The sequence below is a fragment of the Enhydra lutris genome, unplaced genomic scaffold (assembly GCF_002288905.1).
Source record: "Enhydra lutris kenyoni isolate GAN:26980312 unplaced genomic scaffold, ASM228890v2 scaffoldscaffold3, whole genome shotgun sequence".
Classification (NCBI taxonomy): domain Eukaryota; kingdom Metazoa; phylum Chordata; class Mammalia; order Carnivora; family Mustelidae; genus Enhydra; species Enhydra lutris.
This window is the reverse complement of record NW_019154087.1, coordinates 61,781,249-61,797,719: the sequence shown is the minus strand read 5'-3', so window position 1 is coordinate 61,797,719 and position 16,471 is coordinate 61,781,249. Positions and strand designations below refer to the sequence as shown.

Genomic DNA, 16,471 nt, shown 5'->3' with positions numbered 1-16,471 from the left:
CTAAGAACCACATAAAACACTTTCTTTTCTAGTAACTTCATACATGTCTTCATATATACTTTTTAAGACTAATCTTATTAAAATATAAATATTATAAGAGTTCACGAATGTTTCAGTAATAGATTATTCTACTAAACACACACATAGACAAACAAATATTTAGGAAGAATCCAAATCATTTGGTTATAGATGACAAAAAGCATCTGATAAGGTCATCGTCTTTCATTTGACCTTCTACAGAAGTAACTGGAAAGTAGTGAGACATATATTTTTAATCACTTTGGTGTATAATTGGGTCAGATTTTATTTTCAGTACTTTTTCATAATTTCTTCTTAGTAAGATAAGCTAGTTACAAGAAAAATAATTTAAAATTAATATTTGATACGAGGCTAGAATATATGTCATTATAAAAATAAATATCTAAGTAATAGATATTTTATTTCTAAGATGAGGTAGATAAATTAAAATATTCTAGAACATGATCTGCACTTAAAGAAAATAGCAATCACCAATTCAACCTGTATGAATCAAATAGTTGAAGAGTTTTTTATTTTTGACATTTATATCAGGTATTTCAAGTACAAGGCCTCTGAAATACATTTTATACTCCCCCAAACCTTGCTAAATTGAAATTCATATTTTTCATTGACTTACTCATTATTTAATCTACCTAGGGAACTTTGCTATTCAGGTCAAAGACATATGCAATTAAACCAAAGTTTTCTTTTTCTTTTTTTTAATGTTTAAGTGGTATTTTCCCTTTATATACCTCATAGAGTAAAATACATCAGGAAAAACTATTACTCTTCAGATATTGTACCACAAATAATTATTTAGATGATGAGTTAATAAAAATTTCAAGGTCTGCTAAAGAATTATGAAGCTCATCATTTATATCTTGACTTCTAAGAAAATTTTTAAGAGTATCTAAAGCAGTTAATGCCTCATTTTTTGATGGCAAAGGGAGTTCACTTCCTAGAGAACCACCATCATCCTCTTCATCAGAAGTATAAAATCCAGTTTCCTCTGATGGACTTTCTTCGGTCCATACCGAATCAGTTTCTGGTGCAGCTTCACATGTCTCCAAATCATCATCCAGGGCAGCATACTCTTCTATAGATAAACCTTCAGGAAATTCCACGCCTGCTGCCTGAGCATGGGCAACCAAATCAAGACCAGTGTCTGTCTCTGCATTGGTCTTGTCACTTTCTCCCTTTTGAGATTTGAATCCTGCCTCTTCATAGCTCTTAACAATAGTCTGTGGGGTTACAGCCCTCCAACAAAGGTGCAAAGTATCAACTGCATCTAGTAGGGAAAATGTAAATTCTTTGCTGCCTTCAACAGAGCTTAAAAATTTCTTGATAAGACAATGTCGATATTTTATTTTAAGGCTTTTAATAACACCTTGTTTCATTGCTATAAATTTGGAAGATAAACATGATGGAAAGAATGCTAACTCAATGGACTTTAGGTTCTTTACCTCTGGATGTGAAGGAAAAGAATCAACAAAAATCACCACTCTTCGTTGCTGGGCTTGAAATTTCTCATCAAGCTTCCGCATCCATTGTTCAAATAAGTCTGAGGTCATCCATGCCATTTTGTTAGCTTCATAACACACAGGCAATGATTTTATACCTTTGAAACAATGTGGATTTCTGTTTTTTCCAATGATAAGCAAAGGAAGTTTCTCTGAGCCATCCATGTTTGTCCCAACCACCAGAGTTATTCTGTCTTTGCATAACTTTCCGACGGAGCATGTCTCTCCTTTAAATGCAAATGTATTTGTAGGCAACATTCGATAAAGCAGCCCAGTCTCTTTTATATTGAAAACATTTTTAGGATGATAATCATTTAAATAATAAGGAAGTACATTTTGATGCCAGACAGTTGAAGGGTCTACTGGTACACCCGTAGCTTCTACAGGTTGAGCTCTGAATACTAAACCATACCTAGATTTAAAGCGATCCAGCCATCCATTACTGCACTTAAAATCATTATGTCCCAGTTTCTGGGCAAAATCATTAGCTTTTAGACGCAACATTGGACCATTAACTGGTACATTTAGACACTGAGCAATTCGATACCACCTCATTAATGCCTCTTCCAGATCTGTGTAAAAAGCAGTTCTCAGTCTTTTTCTCTTTGGATCAAATCTCAGAGATTCAAAGGCTTCTAGAACTTTGTCTTTATTCTTCATAATAGAAGACAATGAATTTTTCTTTATTCCATATTCAGCTGCAATTTCTGCCTTTTTCTTGCCACTTTCTACTGCATTTATGATGTCGATCTTTTCTTCAATGGATAAACTTTTCTTTTTCTTCACTGTCACAGGCAGGGCTGAGGCATCCTCCGAAGCTTCTGCCATCTCCACCAGTGCTTATGCAGAGATCGTTCGTCTTGCTGGTGGCTGTTTCTTTAAATTTCTAAAAATCAGTAAGTAAATGTATTTTCAAAGGTCCTGAATAAGAAAAACGTTACACACAGCTAGAGTATTTTAAAAGAGAAACTTCCTTCCCAGGACCTGTGCGGCTCAGTTTATAGTTTATTCAGTGCTCCAGAAGTCAAGCTAAAATAGAAATCTCATTATGTCAAACCTGTCCAGTCCTGCTGATATATTTTTGGAACTTCAATCCTTTAAGATGATCCATTTTATCCACGCACGCATTCAACCTCCTATTAATTCTCCGCAGAAGGCCTCTGAGATAAGAAGCAAACGCATTCAGTAATTTTCATGCAAACTGTTACCCATTAATTTCCAAGTCTCTTCAGGGTGGAGAAGAAAGTGGTAGAATCCTTCTAGGACTGGAGGGTATATCTTCTGCCTCTCGAAAATAGAAAAAAAAAAAAGAAAGAAAAGAAAAGAAGAAAAGAGAAAGCTATTTTAGGAACGATGTGCCCATTGAATATCAAAAAAATATTTATACTAACTAGTTATGCTTTTAATAATAATGAAAAGAATCAGAACATGTTTCTGAGAATCTAATAACCAAAGCTTTCATGAGAAATGCTTACCTCCTAAAGGTCTCTGTAAAAAGCCCTCTAGCTCTGCTCTGTGCTTTTGAATTCTCGCTTGCTTTCAAGTGCTTTGTGATATATACTTCTGAAATAATTTAGGCAAATTTAATCTGTTTTAAAAATGGGCACTTACCAAAATTAAAGAACTAAAAATGATGCTGGATAGATCTTTGGTGGCTATTTTTCACATGAAGTCACAACTGCCCCCTCTGACTTCTCTAAAAGAAAAACACAGACAGTAGTCACAAGGTTCAACTTTTAATAGCACATGGGAGAGAGCGTCCCCTTTATAGGAGTCGGGTAGAAAAGCTTTCACTAAAAATCCAATCAAGTGATTCCATTACAAATTTTAAAAATCTAAATATTGTTTCATCTAAACGCTTACAAACCTCGTAACTTTGGACCAGCTTGACACATTAGCCAGATGCACAGAGGCCAGAAAAAATCAACAACATGTAGAGGAACAAGCAAATGATTAAGAGACTATAATGCAGAAAAAGACCCAGACCGGAGTAAGAAGGAAAGTGACCACAGATCTTAACCTCTCAGGACCTCTCCTTCCCTATTTGTAAAATAAAGGGCTTATTATACTGGAAGGGTATGGGCTTTGGTGTCAGACACACCTGAGTTGACAAGTGATTCTGCCATCTAAACTTACGTGATCCTGGGTGGTTTACTTAACCATATGAGGCTTCAGCTTCCTTATTTGTAAAACAGGTGTAACTACAGTCCCTACTTCACAGGGTTATCGGACACTCAAGGAGATTCAACAAGCGAGTGGAAAGCACTCAGCACAGCACTTGGCCCCTTACAAAGTGTTCAATGAATGTTTGGTGATGATACCGTCATTACTCTCTCTCTAATGCCCCCTTGGCTGTGTTGATCCTTTTAATTCAAAGATTTTTCAAAATCCTACTTGCAAACAGAAGCAAGAATCCTCACTGAAATATATACTGAAAGCAGGGATTCTCATAAATCAAACAGTACCGTGAGAACAGTCACAGTCACGGACCTAGATAGGCTTGCCCCTACCTTCCCAGGTGGCACCTACCCTACAAGAGTCTACAGGCTCGGAGCCTACCGCAGGCCAAAGTAACAAGCTAATTTGATGAGCATGTGTTACTACTGTGTGAAATAGTGTGAGCACAATGTCCCTTAGGTTTTTTTGCTCTGTGCTGCCAGGTTTCAAGATGTCATGTGCATTTTTTGTACAAAATTTTTGGACAAGACTTTTTGTCAAAATTCCTCTGCCTTTGTTGTCTAAAAAAAGTAATTTTTATCATAGGAATTACAACTGGTAAAGGAGTTTCCTGCTGTTACCGTAAAAAAGTGCTAATAATAATTACAATAGCCCAGGGCTTTAGTTTCTAAACACCTTTATTTCCTGTATTCCAAACAACTCAGGAAGAAGATAAAACTGAATTTCAAAGCTCATATAGTTATAATGTGGTTGAGTGCAGCCCAGAATCCAGGCTTTGTAATGTAAACTCTACCATTCTTTTCACTGTATTGGAGTATCTCTGAATCACACTGGTGTGGCCTCCTCTGATAATAGTTACACACTCTATGTCCCCAGCACCAACTCAAACCGAGGCAGCATTTCAACGCCTATCTGAACCTAATGAAACAAAACCAAACAACAACAACAAAACCCAAAACAAAACAGAAACAATATCAAGCCTCTACAAAAGAATGGAAGAATAGGCCTTTATGAATTCTGTGAACACAAATAGCAACCGTATCCAAATGCTAAGTGGGCTGACCTTTCTAAATAAATAAGCTTTGATCATTCAACTAAAAAATAAACAAAAAAAACCCTTTCTCATGTATGGGACCTCTCTGCACATTTTTCTGTAATTTTCTATAAGTCTACAATTACTTCAAATAAACATTTTAAAATATCTCACTCTTATTAGGAAGATACCAACCTTCAGAAATTGAGGTAGCAAGAACAAATTTTTTAAGAGAAAACCATGCAAAACTATGCTCTAAGGGAAAAAGGGACTCTCCCAACTTCTCTCTTCCTTTTGTCTTCTGTTCTTTCCCTTCTTCTTTTCTTCCTTCCTTCTTTTTTGCCTTCTGCTTTATTTCATCATTTCTCAGAAATAAACCCTATCACCTCAAATAACGAGGATAACAGAAAAAGTCACTTGAATTTCCTCCCATATCCCCTCCCAAATAAAGCAATATAATATACACAGAGATTAGTGATTATCTTGATCAAACTGAAAATAATGATATGTTTATTTAGGAAGATATTAGTTGTTTTCTGAGAGTTAACAGCATATATTTCCTTCCAAAACAGTAATGAAACCTACAATTTCCCATGGTAATATAAAATACGTCTTTATTCCCAAAACAACCACATGCCTAATGAAAAACCAGACAAGCCAGACTTTTTCCCTAAAAAAGAACAAGGCATCAATACTGTTTAATCAATGATGCTAACCACAGTATAATGTCTGGGATATTTCTTGCAGGGAGTAATGGCAGGAGGTGATATTTCTCAGAAGTACCCACTCTCTCAATTAAGATCATTAATCATTCTACTCCTTGAAAATGTTACAAAAGAGAAACACTGGACTACACTTTAGATGCTATTTTCTCTATGTCAATGGTAAAGCCAACTAAAGAATAAGAAAAGGGAAGTCACTAAAAAAGACCTACCAAGTGAACACCAAGAAAACAATAGTCAATTCTACTGGTAACAAGAGAAATGTAAATCTTTTTTCAAAACAGGAGATACTTTTTCGTTATTTTTGTTTTGTTTTGTTTTTGCCTATCAGAATGGCAGTATCTAGCATTTGCCAGAATGTCATAACATAGTTTGTGAGGAGGTATATAAATTGGTACAAAGCTTATGAAGGGCAAATTGGTAATATGATACAAAAACCTTAACAATATGGGTAACTTTCACTGAACATGTTCAGACCTAGGATTTTATCCCCAACAAATAATTATAAATATAAAAAGAACCTGGCTTACATATGTATTCATGATCTATCGCTGCATTTAGTAGCTTAAAACAATACCCATTTATTATCTCACAGTTCTGCAGGCCAGAAGTCCAGGTGAGCTCAACCGGATCCTCTGCTTAGGATCTCGCCAGGCAGAAATCGAGATGTTTGTCAAATGGGACTCTTATCTGGAGGCTCTGGGGAAGAATCTGCTTGCAAGTTCATTCAGGTTATTTGCAGAATTCAGCTTCTTGTGGCTGGAGAACTGAGGTCCCTGAGTTTTTTGCTGGCCGTCAGCAGAGACTGCTCTCAGCTCCTGGTTCGGGTCCTTGACTCTGGCCCTTTGCATTTCGGCAATAGAGAACTTTCCTCCTGTCAAATCTCTCTTATGTTTTGAATCTCTCTGCCTTCATTGCGGCAACCACAGCAGGAGAAAACTTCCTGCTTTTAAAAGGCTCCCGTATCAGTTTAGGCCCATCCCCATCATCTCCCTTTTGATTAATTTAAAGTCAACTGATTACACCTGCAAAAATCCCTTGTGCATGTAATATAACATGATGAGAATGATGTCCTATCATGTTCATATGGGAGGGAATTATACAAAGTGAGAATCATTCGAAGTCATCTTAGAATTTTACCATACAACAATATTCCTCACATTGTTGTTTTATAATTACAGACCAAACAGGAAAGAACCGAAATGTATAAAAAGGACTAAGTAAATAAATTAATATATAAGTTAAAATACTACTGAGCCACTGAAGGAGAATATTTAATGATATGAAGGAAATTCCATAATATTTTAAGTGAAAAAAGCAAAATGTGAAACTGTATGCCAACAAAACTAGCGTATACTATAAGTTACAAGAGTGTAGAGGCTCACGGCTATTCCTACAGTGCTTCGTGTCCAGCAGACAGTCGGTTCGAAGTAACAATTTCTTAAATAAATGTAGAAAAAATATAAATGCATATAAAAAAACCTGATAAAATGTTGAATATTAATTCTAGATAATGGAATTATGAAATACTTCAGTTTTTTTCTCTTTGTAGTTAAAGTAATTTCTACTCTTATGCTCCACTCAGACTACTATTCATAGGCTTCTTTAGATGTTCCATTTATCGCTATCCTCTAATCCTCTGTTTCCAGAGAATTACACCGTGCAATCATTAATTAAATATGTTTCCATGAAAAGGGACCTGATGATAGAGAGTGATAAAATTATTGTAACATTACCAGAATTCCCCTAGAAAAGATCTGAAGGTAGCACCTTTTTTTTCTCTTGAGGAAATAATATTTATATGCAGCATACAGTATTCAACATTTAAAGTGAAGAAAAAAGGTTATGTGCACATTTAATTCATTCAGAAAGGAATAATATGCTCTAACCTGTTGCCCCCCTTCACTTGTGGTCAATAAATGAAATACAGGCTTCCTACAAGCCAAGAGAATAAATAGCATCTGATTTTTCAAAAGCTGAATAATAGCCAATAACAGTACAAAGGTAAATTAGTAGATAATCCCCATATCATAAACATACAGAGCAGACAACTATTACCTTTTTCCTTACCTCTCCAAACATAGATGCCAATTTAGAGAAAAGAAGTAATCTTCTATTCTTCCTAAAGAGAATGAGCAGGCAGAATTCACCAAACTCTAGGGCAAAGAAAAAAAGAGAGAGGGGAAAGAAAGAAAGAAAGAAAGATCTCCATCTAAGTAGGGTTAGATTTAAAATAAGGTCTTTCTGTCAGCATCAAAAATTTCTTCCAAATTAAAAAAAAAAAAAATACCAGCTACTGTTTCCTTTTTCCAAAATAAATTACGTAGAATTTCACAGTCTTCCATCACCAGCTGAAGTAGCTTTCAGTGTTTTCTTCGAGACAACTTACATTCTAATTTCCCCTGGGGCAGCAGAAATTATGGGAAGGCTAATCCTGTGTGGAGCCTTGCACTATGTAGGAAGAGCAATCACGTGCAGTACCGGAATCACACTGGACTGGAGTACCTAACATGATTAACGGCGCCTTCACCAAACAGAAATTAACATGAGTTCCAAACAGTTTGGAATCCATCTGAATCTCTATCAAAAACATCGGCACCTGCCAAGGAAACTATCCAGCTAAGGACAAATAATGAAAGCAAGTGTCCACCTTTTCAATTTAAGAAACACCTCTGAGTCTAACAATTTAATAGTTAGACTAACTCTAATGAAGCTAAGCATTCCCAAACTCAAAAGACGCTTGGCAGGAATCCTTAAGGTGCCAGCCAACTCAAACAGTTAAGTACAGATCATTCAGGCACCACTGAGCACTGCCATGCTCCTCTTCCTAATTACCCTTCTGAAACTAAGAATACTTGTACTTAGCTATTAAATTCCATTCTATTCCTATGCAGTAAGAGCAGTAATTACTCTAGATTGGGATCCTTTTCTTGTAATTGAGAAGACTAACAGGATGGCTTTGAACAGAAAAGTCCACAGGAGGCTTTAGAACTGAAGTTACAGTTTGAGTGATATACATTTACAGTTTGAGTGATATACATTTGCTCTTCTCTTTTTGTTAAGGACAGAGACACTTAAGATGAGGGTCCTTTGTACACAGATTCATGTTTTGAGACTTCAATACTGTTTTTGACAGAGGAAGTCTCCTGGAGATCTCAGCCGATAAATAATGTTATTTACTTTTGAAACATTTGTGTCGGCACGGGTATTTCCTATTCACGGATATGGGGAAGATATTTGCACAGGGATATATGATTCACTATTCTGAAACTTCCTAGAATTTGTAAAGGCAAAGGTCTGTCTTTGGGCACTGAGCCTTTAAAAATGTCTCATCAGCTAATACGACAAAAGCAGGTGAGAAGTACAGTCTAAAGAAGAGTAAATCCCACGGAATGCACTGTTATCCTTCGCATTTCTACAAGTGAAAAATGAGCATGCAAGGCTTTCAAAGGAAAAACAGCTCAGAACCTTGATGAGAGATGTGGATGGACAACTGTAGGTACTCTATGCAAATGAGTTTAAGGTATGCCTATTACCACTGCGCAGCCGTACATTCCCTCCATTCAGCGCCGGGAGTAAGGAGACTATCCACAGCACAGGCTGGGTCTCAACTTAGTAAACTACAAAGGGCTCAGAGAGAAAGGATTGCTCGGCGGTTTCTGTAGACAGGGCAGTGATCTACCTAAGAAGGAATAGGGCGATCAAATAAAGCAGAACTCAGTCATCTGGATAAAGAAACAGGAGCAGGAAAGAAAAGTATAAGGGGTCCACCGTCGGCAAGCGAGCAGGGCAGAGTGATTACAAAGACAGCAAGTCAAGAAGTCAGGGACGCCAGGCTTGGAGGTCTGGTCTTCCTGAAGGGGGTGGGCGTGAGTGACGTGGCCGGAGTGGGGCGCTCCAGACACCGGGGGAAGGGAGGGTGAGGCGCCCGCATCGCGTCTGTTCCTTAATCCCGCATTCCCGCCACCCTCCATTCCCGGCGGGGCTGAAACAACCTTCTACGTGCTCTCCCGCAGCTGAAAAAGCTTCGGCTCTCCTGTGATATGCGTGGCGGCGAGTTACGTCCACCTCCACCCTCCCGCCACCGGCTCACCGTCTGCTGGGGGGACGCCTAACGCGTGAAGCTGGGGTGTATGAGTGAGAAAGAAGGGATGCTGAGGGCTCCAGGAGACCTCCGACCACTCAAGACCAGGCCAGCTCGCCCTTCTGCAAGCTCCCGGCTCTGGCAGGCGCACCGGGACTCGGGTGCACACCCCTCTGTGATCGGCCGCAGCCAGAAAATTACCCGGGCAACAGCACCCGCGGAGCCCCGGATGTGGTTGCTAGGGCCGCAGCGGGAGGGGCGGGGCCAGCCTCCAGGAGAGGGGCGGAGGAGGCCTCAAGGGAGGCGCGCTGGCACCATCGAGATGCGGCTGGGCCAGGCCAGATTGAGGGAGAGAGGGGCCGTCCAGGACCAAGGACACGCTACTTCCGGTCTCCTCACTTCCGGCTCCGCTGCTCTCAGTGTTGGTGCCGCAGGCCGGCTTGAGAGGCAGCCTGAGTGTCCTCGGCGGTTGGTCAGTGTGGGGCTGTGACAGCTGCAGTTGCTTCCCGCCCCCGAGGATCCGAGGTGCGTGGGGGGAGGGGAAGAAGGAAAGGCCCAGGTTGCGTTTCCGCTCGCTTGGTGCCAGGTTTGAGGCGATTCCCGAGAGCTGCGGCAGGGATAATCCTCGACGCGAGAGCTGCCAAGTTCCCCACAGACAGGTGAGGGCGGAGCCGGTCCGCAGGGAAGGGACGGGGCGAGCTAGTTCGAGGTAGTTGGCGGGGGCGGACACGTTGCTTCTGGAGCTTCCCATTCCGGACTTTCACTAGACACTTCTGTCCCTAGGCTGTCCCGAATCTGCCCAAGTATTCGGCCTTTCGTTTCTGCCCCAACCCTCTGTGTCCCGAAGCAGCCGGTGAAGAGGGAGGACTGGCCCTTGCAAGGTTGCACTCTATCTCCTTGCATGCATTGGATGGGAAAAGGGGTGGCGGGATCCAGGTCTTTCTCCACTAAGTCTCCGAGTGGGCCACCTTCAGGTTTGATGTCCAGTCTTTCTCCCCCCCGCCCCCCCTCCTGCGCCCTCTGCATCCCCTACTTCCTCTCTCCCGCAGTGGGAGGAATGGAGATGGTGATAGTCCCTCCAAGAGGTTCACGGGGCACTGGTGCAGGGAGGAGCCTTCCTAAGAAACGTCCCAAGCCTGAGGACGGCCAAGGAATTCTGGAGTTTGGGAAGGAAGTCGTGCTGTCGTCTTCTAGTCGGTTCCTTTTTGCCAAGTTACTGTTTACGTGTCTAGGAAAAGGAAAGCGGTTTTTTTGTTTGTTTGCTTTTGTAAAGAACAGTTTCTAGACGCTTTTCCCTTTTACTTTATTGCTTCCTTTGTTTTGTTTTTATCTCCCTCTTGAACCCTTTGATCTCAAAAAGTTCATAGTTTACACTTCCTACAGATCCTCAAGCCATCCCCTTTTAGGATTTCTGTCTCTTCCCCTTTGTTTTTTCCTAGATCAAAGTACTGAATTTCTCTAACTCGGTTCTTACTTTTTTGTTTTCCTTGCTCAACATGACCAACACCCTCTCCTGACTACTCTAACACTCCTTATCTGAGAAAATAGAAAATATTTCTAATTTTATTTTTTGACTGAAAATCTCTGCGTCAGTTACTTTCATTCCTTTTCAAATTAATAAATGCGTTTGCCTTAATCCTGGTTTATGCCTTTGAGGTCCATAGTCTAGGAGTCCATAACTTTCAGTGGTCTCCTCATTCCCATCCCTGAAATAATGTGCAGAATTTTGTTTGAGTGCATGGGCAGGGGAAGTTGGGGGAGAATGTCCATTAACAAAAATCAGATCCTCAAAGGAGATACAAATCCTCCAGATAGATTAAAAACCATACCTTAGTGTCTTGTTCAAGTTAATGACAGCTTTTTTTGTGGAGCTTTTATTTTTACAAACTAAATAGCTTGTATTGGGAGAGTAGAATGCAGAGATTCTAACTTTATGCTGAAATCTCTTAACTGCTTCAAAATGTCAGTGTTTCTAAATTTTTTCCTAGACCTAGAGAAGGAAGCAAGACTGCCCACTTATTTAGTTCCTGATTTGTGGTTTTGAGGTTTCTTTTTAGGGATAGCTATTTGTGGCTGTGGCTGATGCTGTGGAGATCCAATGGATTTATAAACTAATGTGTTTATATTATTATTTAATACATATTAGATACCACCAACCTACTAGGTACAGTTCAGAATAAAAAATTTAAATTTCAGTTGTCCTTTGCTTTCATTTTCTTGTTTTTCCTTTGAGTCTTTGGCTTTGCTAGGAATGGCAAATATGTTTCAGTAGTGTAGTTCTTAAATTTTTGGTATGTTGCTGCTTGTCATCTCCTTTCCTTCTCTGTATTAGGTGTTTTAATGATTGTTCTTTCATGTGAATAAGTTAGTATCCCTCCAAACTTAACTTACTAATTTGGTTGGGAAATGTTTACTGGTTGAGGGTTGAAGTTCTAAATGTTTGATACTAGTTTCATAGAATGTTAGAACTTGAAGAGACCTATGCAGGTTATCATAGTTTATGAAGAGTAACCAGATTCTTCTACTCAAAAATTATTTTCCTGCAATCTAGTATCAGTTGAGGGAGCAGAAAACATAACTTTATAAAGAGTAGATTATGCTGAATTAGTTTCTTCCTAAGCTTATGACAAAGTCAACAGATAGGTTATATCTGACACTATACCAACAAATAACATTTGTTTGCTTACTGTGTACCAGGCATTATGCTAAATCTTTTATGTGACTATTTCATCTAATCCTCACAGCAACTTTGTAAGATGGCTAAAATCTCCATTTTATAGATGAAGAAACTAAAACTAAGTGATTAACTGAAGCCAAAGTAATCTGCTCAGGAGCACACTGGTGGATCCAGGATTGAACGTAGGTTGTTTGCTTCACACTGAGCTCTTAAGTACTACTCTAGACTGCTTCTACTTTATTTTCTTTATATCATTTTTGGCATGACTTGGGGGTATCTCACCTTACTTCCTATCAGCTGTTAAGAAAAGAACATCTTTTCCCTTATTAATCTTCAGGAGATGAACACCTTTTTGAATGTCATAACTAAAAGTTGTGACAGAAAGAAATGAACTCGGCAAAAGCCTATGGAATGTTTATTTGATAGAGTTTTCCCATGGGGATGGATATAAATCTGTGGGTATGTTGAGTGTGTGGTGTATTATGCCACGAGGAGTGGAAAGTGAGAAAAAGATTTTAACTAATAAACTTGGCTTTGTAAGAGTCTGGAGGTATAAATACATCCAAGAATGATAAATTTGGGATGGAGTAGGGAATAAACTCAGGATGAAGGAAGAAATAAATTCAGCAGGGAATTTTTTTTTTTTTTTTTTAAGATTCATTTGTTTATTTTTAGAGAGGGAGAGAATCAGAGGGAGAGAAAATCCCAAGCAGACTCCAGGATGAACGTGGAGTCCAGCTCTGGGCTCCATCTCACGATCCTGAGATCAGGACCGGAGCAGAAACCAAGAGTCAGATGCTTATCTGACTGAGCCACCCGGCTGCCCCTCAACAGGGAATTTAAGCTAAAATATGGCTATGGATGAAAGAACTAACTATGTATATACAGAGTGGAAAGAGCTATTCCACATAATATGAAAGATGATGACTTAGGGACCATGACAGTCTGAAAGTCAGATGTGCACCAGCATTAGTTCTAGGGTATATGAAAAAGACTATAAAACAAAAGAATCTGAAAATAATCTTGTTATCTTTGGTCTACTAGCTTTAGTCAGCCATGGAAACCAATGAATAGCTATTGCGGATTCTCAGCTATTGTCTACAGAAGTATATATTTTCTTTTTCTCTTTCCTTTATTCCTTTTCTCTTTCTTATGTTTTTTATTCTTCTCTTCTTCGTGATTTCTAAACCTTTGTCTTAGGGTGTTGCTGGAAGTAGCTCATATCTTTTGTGACAATATGGCAACATCTTTGCCATATTCTCATCTAAGTTTTTATTTTTTTTTAATTTTTTTTTAATTTTTGTATATCTCTGATAGCTTGGGCTAATATCTCCTTGATATTCAGGCTTGATCTTTGATCTTTTAGGGAACTGTGATGCAGTTTTTGAAGCAGGATCATGAAAACAGTGGAATTGGTGATGAGGCCTAAATATCCAGAGGAGTCAGTTGACCCACTCATTTCTTCTAGCATGAGATAGTATTTTAGAACAAGGTTTCCAGACTTTCCTACATCATGGTGGAAATGATTTACTTATAGGGCAGATTATAGCCTGGCTCTCCTGGCTCCCTGAAGGCTGAGGGAGGGGTCAGTATTACAGCACATCTATAATTCATTCTTGGCACACCGGTTGGAAAGCTTTGCTTTGGAGAAGAGGAATATGTTACTCGTTGTTTAATACCTTTTGTTTATTTAGCATCTAATAATTTACAAAGCACTTTCATACTTTCATTTTACACCAGTTTTTTTATACTCCATTTTACTCTTAGTTTTACTCCAGTCATATCAAGTAGGTAATATTACCATGTTAGAAATGAAGAAACTGAGCTTTTAGATAAAGTGCTTTGTATGAGGTCACACATGTAATAAGGGGTGGGTTCAGGAATTCAAATCCCAGGTGGAAAGAGTCCTTGAGGGTTAAATCAGTGGCCTGTAACCTCCAGGATGGCCAGGACCCTACCTGTTTTGTTTAAGTGCTACCTTCAGGGCATTAGTGCAGTGCTAGGTACATAGAAGTCCATAATAGCTGTCATTTACTAAGTGCCACTTTGGCTAGACATTATGTTTTACAGATGCTGTATGTTAGGTATTCTCGTTTTTATTAACAAAAGAAGAAACAGGTATGGAAACCAGCAGAAGTAATTAGTCCAAGGTCATCCAAGCTGTAAAGGAAAACCACAGACTCATAACCAAAGTTGCTAGCTCCAAAGTTTGTACTCTTTTCACTATAGTGACTGATTTCATGACATTTTAGGGTAGAGATTGGCTTCCATTTAAAGTGTGTGACATTGGTGGCAAAAGATGACGGTGGTAAAGGGAGCTAGGCAAGTGGACTATTAAGTGTTTATTTTTGGCGGTTTTGAGGTTGAGTTCTAGAGATGGTGGCTGTCTTTTTAAAAAGATTTCCTAGGTATTTTGAGTTGGGGATGGGATAGAAAAGTAATGTGCTACAACTCAGCGACTTGGGCCATTGGTGCTCTGGTTCTTCTACTAAAAGGGTTAAAAATATAGATCCTCTTCGTATATGACTAAATATTAATTATAGGTTATTTCTTAAAGGTAGGTTTCCAGATTATTTTTATTTGAACTTTCTATATTTACTAATTTTTCTATGTGGCATATTAGTGACTTTTAAAAACATTTTAGTTATACAAGCAACATATATTCTTCAAATTCAAATAATATCATAAGCAGATGGAATGGAAGTTTCTAGGGTTCTAATCCCTCTGTCACCCACACCCACTGTCAGTTAATTTGCAGGGTAATTGCTGGGGATTAGATGAAATAGATGAGGAATTTCTAAACTAGCTCTAATACTGTAGCACTAGCTACATGTGGCTATTTAAATTGGTTAAAATAAAATAGGAGTAGAAATTCAGTTCCTCGATCCCACCAGTCACATTTCAGGTGCTCGGCAGCCACATGTGGCTAAGTTGCTACTTTACTGGGTAGCACAGGTATAAAACATTCCTGACAACGTGGGCCAGCTCTGCTAAAACTTTAAAATACTGTATGATTAGTGACATAATTACTCTACTGTTGAACCAGGATTTTAAAAATCTCTGTATTCCCCATGGTGCCTAGCAGTTTTTGTTTTAGTTGATGAAATGCTATGCCGTATTCTCTCTCAGCTTTTTGTTTTAACTAAATCCAGATGGTCAAAGTCTAATGTTTTTCTTGGATATTTGGGGATTATAGTTAGCTGCTTTTCTAGGATAAAGATGACAGCTTTTCTAAGGGTGTATTTTCTATCTCCTCTGAGCTCTAGACCTGTATATTTTGCTTTCTAGTTAGCGCCCTCTTTCGAGTATAATAAAGGTATCTCAGATAACAACATGTCTAAAACTAAATTGATTACCCTTCACTGCCACCCCCCCAAAACAAAACAAAAACAAAAACAAAACCTCAGATATTCATCCTCTTTTTTTGTTCCTTATTTCAGTGAGCAACTCCATTATCTTTCCTGTTGTAAAATCCAGAAAACTAGGAGTGGTTCTCATTAACTCCCTTTCCTGTATACATCCAGTCTATCAACAAGTTTTATTAATCTTACTTTCTGAAAATCTCTTGAATCTGTTTACTTCTTCCCATTTCCACTACCACCACTTTAGTTTGTTACCGTTGTCTTGCCTGAATTTCTACAATAGCCTCCATTCTTGTGTGCCCACTTCTGTTTTGGGCCCTCTCTAAGCCATTAACCATCCTGAAGGCATAGTGGTTTATTTTGAAACACACATCTGCTTGTCACTCTTCTCTCCACCTCCCCAATCTTTCTATGGCTTCCCATTGCTTCGAGGATAAAAGTAAAACCCTTGAACCATGCTTAACTCATCCTCACCCTCCAGCCTCATCTTTTACCGTCTTCTGCTTAACTCTCCACTTCAACTATGCTGGCCACTTTTTAGTCCTTTGTACTTGTCTTGCCCTTTGCCATTACAGAGCCTTTGGCAAATGCTTTTATCCCTGTCTGGATCACTTTTTTCATTTCACTTCTCTTGTTAGCTCCTAGCTATCCTTCACGCTTCAACAGAAGTTTTGTTTCCTTAGGTAATACTCTAACCTCCCAGAACACACATTTACCACAGTTAAAATTTACATATTATGTGTGATCGTATGATTGTCTTTCTCTTCCATTGCCTCCAAACTCCTTGAAGATAGGGACCACATTTTACTTTCTTTTTTGGCTCATTCTTAAATCCCTATGACGTACCTAGCTCAGTACCTGATATGAATATTGAAAA

General features: G+C 38.9%; 2 protein-coding genes across 6 annotated transcripts in view; one reads left to right on the top strand and one right to left on the bottom strand.

Moving 5' to 3' along the window:
- Positions 1–427: 427 nt before the first annotated feature.
- On the bottom strand, positions 428–9,727 carry LOC111157503 (tigger transposable element derived 4). 3 transcript variants are annotated; one of them, XM_022518977.1, is made up of 2 exons: positions 9,565–9,727; positions 428–2,825 (listed from the first exon to the last, which is right to left on the bottom strand). In XM_022518977.1, the coding sequence occupies exon 2, from the start codon at positions 2,364–2,366 to the stop codon at positions 831–833; it is 1,536 nt and encodes a 511-aa protein (XP_022374685.1). In that variant the 5' UTR covers positions 2,367–2,825; positions 9,565–9,727; the 3' UTR covers positions 428–830. The 3 variants fall into 3 exon arrangements, with proteins under 3 accessions (XP_022374685.1, XP_022374666.1, XP_022374676.1); XM_022518958.1 differs by lacking the exon at positions 9,565–9,727 and adding an exon at positions 3,150–4,884 and having other exon boundaries at positions 428–2,823; XM_022518968.1 differs by lacking the exon at positions 9,565–9,727 and adding an exon at positions 3,150–4,884 and having other exon boundaries at positions 428–2,819.
- A 278-nt stretch (positions 9,728–10,005) lies between these two features.
- Positions 10,006–16,471, top strand: part of LOC111154349 (ADP ribosylation factor interacting protein 1) — a 106,158-nt gene continuing 99,692 nt past the window's right edge. For all 3 annotated transcript variants that reach the window (XM_022513914.1, XM_022513912.1, XM_022513908.1), the window contains exon 1: positions 10,006–10,214. The gene's annotated coding sequence lies outside the window, so the exon portion shown is untranslated. The remainder of the gene's footprint in view (positions 10,215–16,471) is intronic.

What these genes read in the sequence shown, in the direction of transcription:
- LOC111157503 (XM_022518977.1), bottom strand. Translation starts at nt 2,366, where the DNA reads ATGGCAGAAGCTTCGGAGGATGCCTCAGCCCTGCCTGTGACAGTGAAG.